Source organism: Dama dama, chromosome 18 (genome assembly GCF_033118175.1).
Source record: "Dama dama isolate Ldn47 chromosome 18, ASM3311817v1, whole genome shotgun sequence".
Lineage (NCBI taxonomy): Eukaryota > Metazoa > Chordata > Mammalia > Artiodactyla > Cervidae > Dama > Dama dama.
Window position 1 is genome coordinate 111,408,994 of NC_083698.1, and position 12,213 is coordinate 111,421,206.

Below are 12,213 nucleotides of genomic sequence, written 5' to 3' on the forward strand. Positions count from 1 at the left end.
TTGAGTTGGGGTTCTTTTTTATCTTGCTTTTGCATTCCATAATCCAAGTGGGAAGAAAGTGTGTTTTTGTTTCCTGCTTCATCAGGTGGGTTTTTTTTCCTTTGCTTGTGCTTTTGTCCAAGCACTACCCACATTTGCAATCATTCTCGTCTCCTTTGGGGAATTATGGTGATTTTGCACTTTAGGTATTTAGTTTTTCTCAGCAGTGTTTCATAGTCCTTAATTTACAGGTCTTTCTCATTTTTTTATTATGGGTATCCCTAGTATGTATTTCATATTTTTATGTTATTGCAAGGATTTGTTTTTTAATTTCCAATAGCTCATTACTTGTATGTAAAAAAAAAAAAAAATTGTCGACTTTTTAAAACTGATCTCATATTTTGCAACCTAATTCAGTTCATTTATTAGTTTTCGTGCTTTTTCCCCGTAGATTCCGTGTGATTTTCTGCATAGCTGATGATGTTTGCTGTGAAGAATGGTGGTTTTTTTACTTCCTCCTTTTCAATCTCAGTTCCTTTTGTTTTTCCTTGTCCCGTTGCACTAGGTAGAACTTGCATTACAGTGCTGAATTGCAGTGTTGGGACTCACAGCCCCAATCTTGTTCCAGATTCTAGAGGAGAGCATTCACTTGTGGTGGTTGCTCTAGTTTTTCCATACAGATGCCCTTTGATCAAGTTGGGGAAAGTCTCTTCTATTCCTAATTTGTTCAGAGTTTTTAGGAATGTGGATATTTGGTTTTGATTAATTTTTAAATTGATTTTCCTCCTTATGTTGAGATGATAATGTAATTTTCTACTTTGTAATATGATCTATTATATTGATTTTTAAAAAGTACTGATTTTTGAATGTTAAATGAACCCTTCATTCCTGGGATAAATGTATGTGGTTGTGATGTAGGGTATCCTTTTAATATATTGTTGAGTTCTATATGCTAATTTTTTAAAAATAGTTTTTACAGTTTTATTTTTCTAGTCTGTTTCATGTGCCTCTGCTCTAATCTTTGTTTTCTTTTGCAATCTTTTGGTTTAATTTCTTCTTCTTTGTCTAGTTCCTCAAGATTTAAAGTAAGGCTGTTGGTTTGAGATCTTTCTTCTTTGTTAGTGTAGGCAATAAAGTTCCTTCCACCTACTGCTTTTGCTGCATCCTGTAAACTTCGGTATGTTGTATTTTTGTGTTCATTTTCCTCAAAGTATATTCTTATTTCCCTGGTTCTTATTTCTTCTTTGACCTATTCGTTGGTGAAGTGTGTTGTTTAATGTCCATGTACTTGTGAATTTTCAGTTTTCTTTCTAGGATTGATTTTTAGCTTTATTATTAGAGTTGACCCTTGAGCAATGCAGGGGTCAGTTGCACCCCTTTAACTGTTCTATCAGCGAGCTTTCATGCCTAAGAATGTCCAATAAATTGATTTTCTTTAGGTAGATGTGTACTTTAAAATTTTTTAATGATTAAAAATGGCTAAAGCATTTATGGGCTTCCCCGTAGGCTCAGTGGTAAAGAATCTGCCTGCCAATGCAGGAGACGTGGGTTTGATTTCTGGGTTGGGAAGATCCCCTGGAGAAGGAGATGGTGACTCACTCCAATGTTTTTGCCTGGGAAATGCCATGGACGGGGGAGCCTGGTGGGCTCTAGTCCATGGACCTGGCTTAGTGACTAAACAACAAACAAACAACATTTGAAATTGTTATATATATGAAAGTTTAGTGTTTTAAAATGTCATATTGGGAATCCTTAGAAGAAACAAATTGTTTCAATATTTGAATGTGTCTGTTTAAGTTGAGTAAGACTGACTCATGGCCTCTCCCTCACAGATGACGACTTTGACCAGTTTGATAAGCCTGGTGCGGAGCGGTCCTGGAGGAGAAGAGCTGCGGACGAGGACTGGGACAGGTGCGGACTCCCCTGGTTGCGCGCGGGGCTCCTGCTGACTCATCTCCTTCTGCCCCTAGGCCGCGCAGAGCTCTTTCACCAGAACACTGTGTTAGTTGCCCATGCTCTTTTCCTGAGTCGGTCTGTCCTGACTGGGCTAAAGAAGGGCAGGGGAGGGCATCCCAGGCGGAAGGCTTTGTGGGGAGCGCCTTCCCGGCGTGTGCTGCCCCCGGCTGCCGGTGGAGCGGCCGTGATTCCATGCGGTGGGGACTGAGAGCATCTGGAGTAGCTCTGTGCCGCAGCAGCAGGGACAGCAGAGCTCCTCCGCATGCCGTGTCGCTGCGAGGGCTGCAGTCCTGTGTCCTGTGGGCCGAGGCTGCTGCTCCTGGGCTCCTGGGCTCCAGGGCACCGGCTCAGTGCTTGTGCTTGGGCTCGGCTGCTCTGCAGTGTGTGGGACCGTCCTGGACCAGGGGTTGAACCTGTTCCCCTGTGTTAGTGGATTCTTTACCGCTGAGCCACCAGGGAAGCCGGTATCTTGTAATTTAATTTTATATATTTCTGATGACTAGTAAAGATGGAAAATGTATTTGGACATCATTTTCAAACTTACAGGAAGATGTAAGAGTAACACAGAAATTCTTACAAGGCCTCCGCGATCAGACTTAACAGTTGCTTTGTATCTTGCTTGTGTTGTCTTCCTCTCGTTACACACACACGTGTGCGCGCGCACACACACACACACACGCAGAACACTTTTTTCTTTCCTGCACCATTTGACAGTAGTTTACAGGTATCATGCCACTTCTAAATCTGCAGTGGTTACCCAGGTTTTGTCAGTTGTCCAAATAATGTCCTTTTTAGCAAAAGTGAGTTTCTTTTTCTCCTTGTTTCTTCATCTGGAAGAATTCTCTCTTTAAAGACTTCTGCAAAAGCTCTGTGAAGCCTTTGTGTTTAATGGCTTCTGACTTTTTTGAGGAGGGTGCACCATTTCCCTGTGGACCAGCCCTCAGTGTGGGTTTGCTGGTGTCTCCTCAGGAGTAGGTTCAGGATGTGCTTTCGGCCAGGAGCGCCTTTTGGTGACGCTGTGACCTTCCTGAGGGCATCTCTTCAGGAGGTGCATGATGTCAGTCTAGCAGCTTTCTGCCTTATGTTGGTAAGGAATTCTTCCTACTCTGTACTCTCGATGTTCCTAGGAAGGTTTTGAAGTGTGTGTATGTTTTTAATAGTTACATATATAACCTACCTGAAATTGATTGATTTTTCTTTTTAAACTTAGAATTTGAAGTGTATATGAAAATAGAATAGTCCAGTGTAGGTAATGTACCATCCTTCAGCTTCAGCAGTGTCAGTATGTAGCATGGTTGTTTTATCTGTGATCTCTGTAATCCTTCTCAAATCACAGACATAATTTCATCTGAAAACATACCAGATTGTACCTCTCTAAAAAATAAACGATTTACAAATATAGCCATAATAGAGTTATGTATGATTAAGTTGCTTAATATGAGTGTCTTATTAATGTTCACACTTTCCTGACTGTCTCACATATATATAGTTTCCTGGTGGCTCAGATGGTAAAGAATCTGCCTGCCATGCGGGAGACCTGGGTTTGATCCTTGGGTCAGGAAGATCCCCTGGAGAAGGGAATGGCAACCCACTCCAGTATTCTTACCTGGAGAATCCCATGGGCAGAGGAGCCTGGTGGGCTATAGGCCATGAGGTCGCAAAGAGTCGGACACGACTGAGTGACTAACACTTTGACACTTTCATATATATTACAAATACATACATATGTGTGGTGTGGATGTGTTTCTGTGTTCTCTCTTACAGTTTGATTTGGAGTGCAAAAGATCCATATCCCATAAGTTAGGGGCTCTTCAATGTTGTCATTGGCCGTTTGTTCCTCCAGCAGGAGCTTCCTAGAGTCTTGTTAACTTCTTTTTGCCATGTTAGCAACCATTTAGATGGTCCAAGTGATGATATTCTCATTCTGTCAATCCTTCTTGTTTCTGTTAGTTGTGATAATTCTGTAATTATACTTGGTTCTTTTGAGGTATAGAGTAAGTGCCTGATTCTTTACTTTTATTTACCAGTTTTCAAAATAATGGGTTAGTTCCTTAGCATCTTCCAGGGGTGTTTTGTTTTTGAACCATTTTGAATTCATAGATTTAAATACTGCATGTGTGTTTTTATAACCCATTATGATTGTTATCTTATTAATGCTTGAATTGCCCCAATATTTGTTCAGTGAGGATTTATTTTGGCTGTCATGACATTGGTTGGCTTCTGCTCTGATGGAGCTGGGTTCTGTTTATAGTGTGAGGCAGGGCTCTGATTTTCCTTGCCCTTTCCAGGGTGAATAGCCCTTGTCCCGTGTTGTTTCTGAACAGTTTTCTTTTCTTTACTCGTCTTCTGTGCATGTTTGCATATGGAGGCTCAGTATCTTGTGTATTTCTTTATTTGATATTGCTAAAGCATAAAATAACCTCTTCCATGTCCTGGGTAATAGAGGGTGAATTTTGAAAGTTAAGAAGAAAGAGTCAGAAAATATAACAGGCTATATATCCAGATAGGAAAGAGCATGTTCAAAAGGTTTTAACTGAAGGTCATTTGATGAAGGGTTTTTTTAATGGGAGGGTGTTAAGTAAGCAGGAAGAGTCGATGAGGTGTTCCGAGTGCAGCAGCCGGTCTCCTGGAGAAGTGATGTCCCAGGGTCCAGCGGGAGCCACTGTGGCGAGAGTGGGTGGTGCTGGAGCAGCGCAGGTGGGAGCGAGCGGCTGTCGCCTCCGCCTTGTGACGTTCTGTCGAGACCTCCGTGGGCCAGGCCTATCCAGAAGAAGGGCCAGAGCTGGGAGCCCTTCTAGGGCCTGGAGCTGGCAGGGAGGGGGCAGCCGAGGGTGGCCTGGAGTGGGGAGGCACGTGGAGACTGCTCAGGTGCAGTGTTTGTTGTCACTTATATTTCTGATTTTGAAAGGCTGCAGCCAGGTGAAAGAAAGTGAAAGTGTTAGTTGCTCAGTCATGCCTGACTCTTTGCCACTCCATGGACTGTATAGTCCACCAGGCTTCTCTGTCCATGGGATTCTCCAGGCAAGAGTACCAACCCAGGGTTCAAGCCCTGGTCTCTTGCACTGCAGGCAGATTTTTACCATCTGAGCCATGACTGCCTGCAAAATACCTGTTTCCTGAGAAGTTTCCCATGTAATTCTGTTGGTTTGTAAACATATACCTGCTCCCAAAGATCTGATTGTCTTCCTCAACTAGTGGTGGCTGGTGAAGCCTCTCAGGTGCTGTGCAGTGGGATGCAGAATGCCGCCTCATCCTTTCGGTACTCTGTCACTTTCTAAGTACCTCTATTGTCTGCGAGAATTACTGCTCACCCCTTGGAAAAGAGGCTATTTGGGCCGCTCACTCCCATTAATTCGTTGATTCTGGTGACCATTGATGTCATTTTGGTAGTGTTTCATATTTTACAAATTTCTTCCCTTTTGTGTACCTCTTTATAAGGATCCTGCTTTATGATAATAGTGGAGAAGTACATTTAATTTTTGTGTGGTGTGTGCATAGTAGGTAGCATTTGGCCTCTGGTGCTAGACTGTCTCAACTCATCTGGTTTCTGACTTGGTAGCAGGGTGATCTTGGGCCAGTTATCTAACATCTTGAATCCTTGTTTTCACATGTAAAAAGTGGAGAATGATGTGTGCTTGACGGGGTTATGTTCTGGTTACGGAGATGTATGTGTTGGGGGTCAGGCTGCTCGCCGCTCAGAAGTCAGTAAACAAGCCAGGCTGGTGGAAAGGCAAGTTTGCTTTATTTTAGGTGCTGGCAGCTGGGGTGGGGAGGGTGGCAGACATCTGTCCAAAGACTGACTCCTCCCCCTGCCCAAGAAGCAGCAAAGGAAAGCATTTATAGACAGAGTGGTGGTGAGGTGGGTTACATGCAGAAACAGCACAGTCATCTGTAACAGTCATCTTCAGTTGGTCATCAGTGGTCTGAGTAGCATCATCTTGGTTGTTTTAGGTACACTTAATCTTCAGTTCTGGGGTCTCAGTTCAGTTCAGTCACTCAGTTGTGTCCGACTCTTTGCAACCCCATGAACCGCAGCACGCCAGGCCTCCCTGTCCATCACCAACTCCCGGAGTCCACCCAAACTCGTATCCATTGAGTCGGTGATGCCATCCAACCATCTCATGCTCTGTTGTCCCCTTCTCCTCCTGCCCTCAATCTTTCATTCCCATTTCTTTGCGGTCAGTTCTCAGAATTATGGCAGCTCAAGTCCTGGGTACAGTCTGGTCATCGTGTAGTTAACTTCTCCACCTGGGCTTTTAGTATCTATAAGACAGAGCCATTACAAGATATGGCTCAGAATATTATCTATAACCCTTGAGAAAGATTCTGCGGTGGCTCAGACCGTAAAGAGTATGCCTGCAATGCAGGAGACCTGGGTTCAATCCCTGGGTTGGGATGGTTCCTCTGGAGAAGGAATTGGCAACCCACTCCAGTATTCTTGCCCATGGATGGAGGAGCCTGGCAGGCTACAGTCCATGGGGTCACAAAGAGCCTTGACTGAGTGACCTCACTTCACTTGAGAAAGAACTAAAGGTCCTTGACTATGCTTAGTGACTACATTGTTATTATTTAGTCTCCTTTGACTGTTTTCCTTTGTTTGAGCATTCTTCACTTCTCTGATTAAACTTACTCTTTGACTAAACCTTTCCACTGGCAGAAGGTGGGCCGAGGACATGGTGGGGGAAAGGGCCACACGGTCCCGCTCCGTTTCAGAATGTCAGCACAAGAGCGAGTGTGTGTGCAACACGTGGAGTGATTCTTGCCGTGTAGTACACGGAATGGACGTTAGTGGTTGCTTGAGCTGCAACTGATGGATATTGTTGTTTGTGCGGCTAATCTCTCCTCTTGCCCTCTTATTTGACGCTCTCTTACTATCTTTGTTAGTCATGGAAACAGCTATTCATCTCTGTACACTCTTCATTTACAGCTGATAAAATTTTCATTTATCTTTTAAAAAATGCTCTTGTTTAGGAAAAATAGTCGTCATAGTCACTGATTGCTTATTTCCATCTATTTGTCAGCAAGAGGCACCAACACTTTCTGGATTTTTGCCTATGTGATGACTAGCACCTGTTCATACTATGGTTTTTAAGAGTTCTTCCCAGTTAGTATCCCCTGGGCAAATGACATTACCTTCTGTTTTCAGTTATTTAGAGTGATGCTCCAGAGGGGTGCTTGTCCTCAAAGACGTACTTATATTTTTTGGATCATCTAGAATCAAATTCTCAAAAGCAGTTATTGTAAATATTGTGACTAGCAAGTGTTTCTTTCCTCACCATTGGAGAATGAGTGTAGCAATGAAGATACAGAAATTGTATCTGAAAGATGATTAGATGATTTGAGGATTGAAAATGTTGAAAGAAGTTATACATTGTTCTCTGATAACTTGTATTTATGCAGGTCCATGAAAGGTTTTTTCAGTGAGCTAAGTTCTTGTCCTGGATTTGTCTCTGCTTTGTGACCTTGGGCATATCATTTAATCTGTTGTCCCTATTTTCTTTATCTATAAAATGATGGTATAGGATTTATGTAGGGTAACTTAAAATAATAAAAGAGATACTCAGTGCAGGAATGAAATAATTTGTTTCTAGTTCTAAAAGATAGTGCATTGAATTTCTGTTGTAACTTCATATGTGCATTCCAGGATATTCTGTCATTCTGCAGAGTAGCACACTAGACGTAAACGTGGGTTTTGGGTAAAACAGTGCTCAGAACCTATAGAAATTTGTAACCAGAACCCAAGCAACAATTATAATAACATTGGTACAGTTGAGTCTCCATTGGCATTTGTACCTAGAATCATAATTGTGTTTGCTTCTTCTAGATGTTAGTCCTTAGACATTTGCTTTAAAAAGACATAACTTAATAAATACAAAAGTAAGGAAAAAATGACATAATTTAGTGGTAGCTATCTTCCATCAGTTCAAAAATAAAAAAAAAAAAAAGGAAGCAGTGGGACATGTCTCCAGGTTTCTCATCTGCTAAGGGTTTCTATTTTAATTATGAGAAAACCTGCTTTTGATCATTTCAAAACATAAGCATGCTGACCAGAAATTGCAGACAGCTGACACGACTTCATTGTTATACAAAAATAATTCCTTTAGTTTTTATGATATACTTGAATGTTCTCATAAGCATTGATTTTTCATTTTTTAAGTTTTTACAATTGATGAGTGTTAAATGGTCTCCCAGTGGTTTTGGTTTTAATTTTCCTAGTTAATGATATTGGGGCATCTGTCTTTTCCTGTTTCATCATATGTTTCGAAGATAAGAGAAAGCATAGATATTACGTATGGTTTCTTCTTTTGCTCATTAATGAACAAGTCCAAAGAAGTGAATCTCGTATTGAGGTGAAAAACTAAGAAGTCTAGTGAGAGCCACTAGTTACAGCAAAGACTCCCATACTTAAGGGATCAGATGTTCCCTGTATATTTGAAAATGTGTTTTCATTATTAATGAAGATAAAGGAAAAGATAGCAAGCTTACTGTGAAAGCGCCCAAACCCTAAAGTCCTGGGTAAATGTCCCCAGTGGTCTGCAAACTTTCCAGCGTTTAGTAGGAATAAAATGTTGTCACATCTTTTCTTTTTTCCCCCACAGTGAACTTGATGATGACTTACTTGGAGAGGATTTGCTCTCTGGAAAAAAGGTAACAATACAGGTCTTTCTGAGATTAAGTGATATTTAATTGCATTTAAAATAAGGAATACGTCTTATGCATGGGATGTGTTACTGGAAAGTTGGGTATAGATTAAAATTTTGTGAATTGATTACTTTTTATATGCAAAGAGTTGACTATATATCCGTAAATTCTCTGATAACTTGTAATTCAGGCAGTAAATCCTTTGAAGCAAATGTTTTAGTTTCTGGCATGTCAAGGCATTTTAGCAGGTATTGAGTGTATGAAAGTTGTAATAAAACTACCACTTGCCTTGAAGGAACTTAACATTTGGTGGTTAATATTTTGAATGCTGAATCTGAAATTTACTTTTTGGGATTCAGATATAAGGATAAAATTATCCTCAAATATGAACTTCTTTGATCAAGTAAAAACTTGGAAGCCGTTATCTCCAATGTGTATATTTATGTATCATGTATTTATATATGTATAACGTAACTCTACCAATATATTTTGAACATTATGAAACATATATTAAAAATAGAAATGAAAAGCCAAATATTAAAGTGAAATACTAATTTTTTTTTTTTTGCTTTTTTAAATTGTTAATAACAATTTAAAGACACTTGTTGGTCTCACTAAATATCAAGCTAGTTGTATGCTTAGTTGTTTTAAAGTCTTCGGACTGTGATGGCTCCTTACTGTCAGCAGTTACACTGAAGCTCATTGTTCTCTTAGGTGATCAGGTCCGATCAGTTGTCTGATTGTCAGGTCTGATGAGATTTTCCTTTTCCTCTCATTTATAACTCCCGGTCCTGGCGGAGTGCCGGCCCCGCCCCTTTCCTGCCTCTCACTCAGTACACTGGTGGCTGTAGCCGCTCTCCTGTCCTGCCCCCGAGGCCTGCACCGTCCTGGCTTTGGCTTCCCCTAGCCTTTCCTCTCTCATCCCCTGTTACTCTAAAGAGGAATTCGTTCTGTTACCTGTAACCCTGCCTGGTCAGAATGACTGCAAGGGAAGAAGCCGTGAGCGTGCCCCTCAGCCCACCCATTTGTGAGCTCGGGCGGCCTTGGGATGCCTGTGTGTGGTGTGATTGGGGCGGGGCAGGCCTGGGGCCAGTCCTCGGCGTGGGGTGGTCACAGAGGAAGCGGGGACTTGTCTACCTCTGGCTTAGTTTGCACTCCCTGTACTTGGGAGTTCACTTCCCTAAGGTAAACATGTGTTTTCCTTTGTAAGTTTTTAAAATGCTTTCGTGAGGGATACCAGTTAGATGTTAAAATGTTTAACTGTAGTAAAACAATTTTATCCGCGGTTGGATTTCTGCTCTTGGGCAAGCCTGATGTTGTTTGCCCTGTGTTTCTGTCGGGGAGCCCCCCTGGCCCTCATGATCACAAGCGTTGGTGGCTAGTTTCTCACTCTTCCCGCCCTGTTTTCCTGCCGACCACCCTGAGCAGGGTCCACCCTCGCTGTTCCCCTCTTGCCTGAGGAGGCGTCACTCCAGGTCATCCCAAGAGTAGTTGTGGCCTCAGGGCTTAGTGCGGCCCTCCATTCCAGCTTTTCGAGTAACGTGGGTGTTTTGGTCATTTTGATCATTATTTTGTGCCTTCTGTGTCTATTACTCATTAAGTTCAGAACCAGCATAGAAAGTTGAATCCTCAGAACTCAAAAAAGTGAGATTTGATTACCATCAGGGCCTACTGCAACATACACACTTTTTTGTTTGGTGTGTAATTTAATTTATTTTCGACCAGTATTTAGAAGTTTAACTAAAAACCTGAAGGAAACAGCATGTTATTGAATGAAATTTGGCTTTATTGAATTGTTATTTTTTAAAGATTTCTTGTGCTTTTATTTAGTGATCCTGGGTAGCTAAATTTGAGTTCTCCCAAAGCAGGCCCGGGCTTCCCAGGTGGTGCTAGTGGTAAAGAACCCACCTGCCATTGCAGGGGACGTAAGAGACTTGAGTTCAATTCTTGGGTCGGGAAGATCTCCTGGAGGAGGGCATGGCAACCCACTTCAGTATTCTTGCCTGGACACTCCCATGGACAGAGGTGCCTGACAGGCTACAGTCTGTGGGGTTGCAGAGTTGGACATGCCTGAAGTGACTTAGCATGCACGCATGCATAGCAGGCCTGGCTCATCCCTGTTAATGGGTGACAGAGTCCATGGGCAACTAATAAAAACTACAAATAAGGTGGATTTTTTTTGGCCTGTGTCAAAACTACCTTAATGAAGAGTAAATAGAGATATGTTTGAGAAGCCTAGGTTTATAATCTATAAAATGGCAGGAAAAGATTGCTGGTTTATTTCTTTCATCGTTAGGGAGAAAATCAAGTCGCCCCCCCCCCCCCCCCCCCCCCCCCCCCCGCCCTTGCGTGCATGTTGTGGAAGAGTAGTAATTTATATATACCATAGAAATAATTTTAATAAGGTAGGAAAGTGTGTGGTTCCCCATCTTAAATCTAAGATACCGGTATGTATTTAGCTTAACAAAACCTGTAACTTTAGAAATTTGACCAGTTGGCACACTCGCTAGACTGCCTCTGCTTAACTCATAATATGAGTAGACAAACCTGTCAGGAACAGGAGAGAGAATCCGAGTGGTGCTTATTTTCATGTATCCGTCTACTGGACAAACCAGAGTTTTATTTTAGTCTCTTCCCGTTTCAGTTGGGCAGTCTAGTTATCTAAAATCTGCTTTTTTCTAAAATTCCACTGTTTTTTCCTTTTGTTTATGTTAAATTTAGTCAAATCTTAAGGATACCATTTTTTTTGGTATGATAAGAAAAAATTGTTTCTATCATACTACGAAAGGACTTGTCCTTTTTTGTCTCCTTTGTTAGAGTTATAATATGATCCTTATGCTTGCTTCTGCTGCACTTACTTAACTGAGCATCTAAACATTAGTCTGGGGGGGGGTTAGCTAGTATGCCATATGTAGAACCTTGACTGAGAAAACATTGTGAATGGCAAATGTTTTAATAACAAGGTTAGAAATAATCCAGTCAACGTAATTTTGCACTTTTGTAACAAGTTTTCTTATGGAAGTGACATGCATTAATTAGATTTCTTGCTTTAATTAGAATCAATCGGATTTGTCAGATGAAGAGCTAAATGATGATCTCCTACAGAGTGATAATGAAGACGAAGAAAATTTCTGGTACTGAATATTATCTCATTAAAAATGTTCTTTGTTTAAATTTCTAGTAACTGATTTATAATTATAGCAGGATATAAAAGATAATGTACTGTATCTTTACCATATGATTATATTCTGATATAATTATATTAATAAACTAATTACTATATTAATATAACTGATGTGGAAGCCGTATGTGTTTTACTACAAATAGATCAACTGGTTAAAATCATTGCTGGTCCTGCATTTAATAACCTGTGAACTCTGTTGAGTGCAGGTTATGGAAGTTCCAGATAGGTTTGTACTGCTCTTTTAGAGAATCCCTTTATTTGGATGTGGGCAGTGGCCTCTGACTCAGGAATGTTGGTTCCAGTTTGATGTTGCTCTGTTTGTTTTCATTTTAGACATTTTTTACTTACGCATATCAGTTAGCTAAATTGTCATTTTGTAAATTCCTGTGGACTGTATGTTAGACTCTAGTTGACTATCTGGATATAATTGATGTGGTCAGTTTGGGCTGCCG

At 41.2% G+C, this 12,213-nt stretch overlaps 1 protein-coding gene across 10 annotated transcripts in view; it reads left to right on the forward strand.

Annotated features, from left to right (window-relative positions):
- The window catches only part of RBM33 (RNA binding motif protein 33), a 109,008-nt gene that overhangs the window by 9,986 nt on the left and 86,809 nt on the right, over positions 1–12,213 (forward strand). For all 10 annotated transcript variants that reach the window (XM_061166210.1, XM_061166208.1, XM_061166203.1 and 7 more), the window contains exons 2-4: positions 1,812–1,890; positions 8,535–8,583; positions 11,635–11,711. In XM_061166210.1, coding sequence (XP_061022193.1) covers positions 1,812–1,890; positions 8,535–8,583; positions 11,635–11,711 — 205 coding nt within the window. The remainder of the gene's footprint in view (positions 1–1,811; positions 1,891–8,534; positions 8,584–11,634; positions 11,712–12,213) is intronic.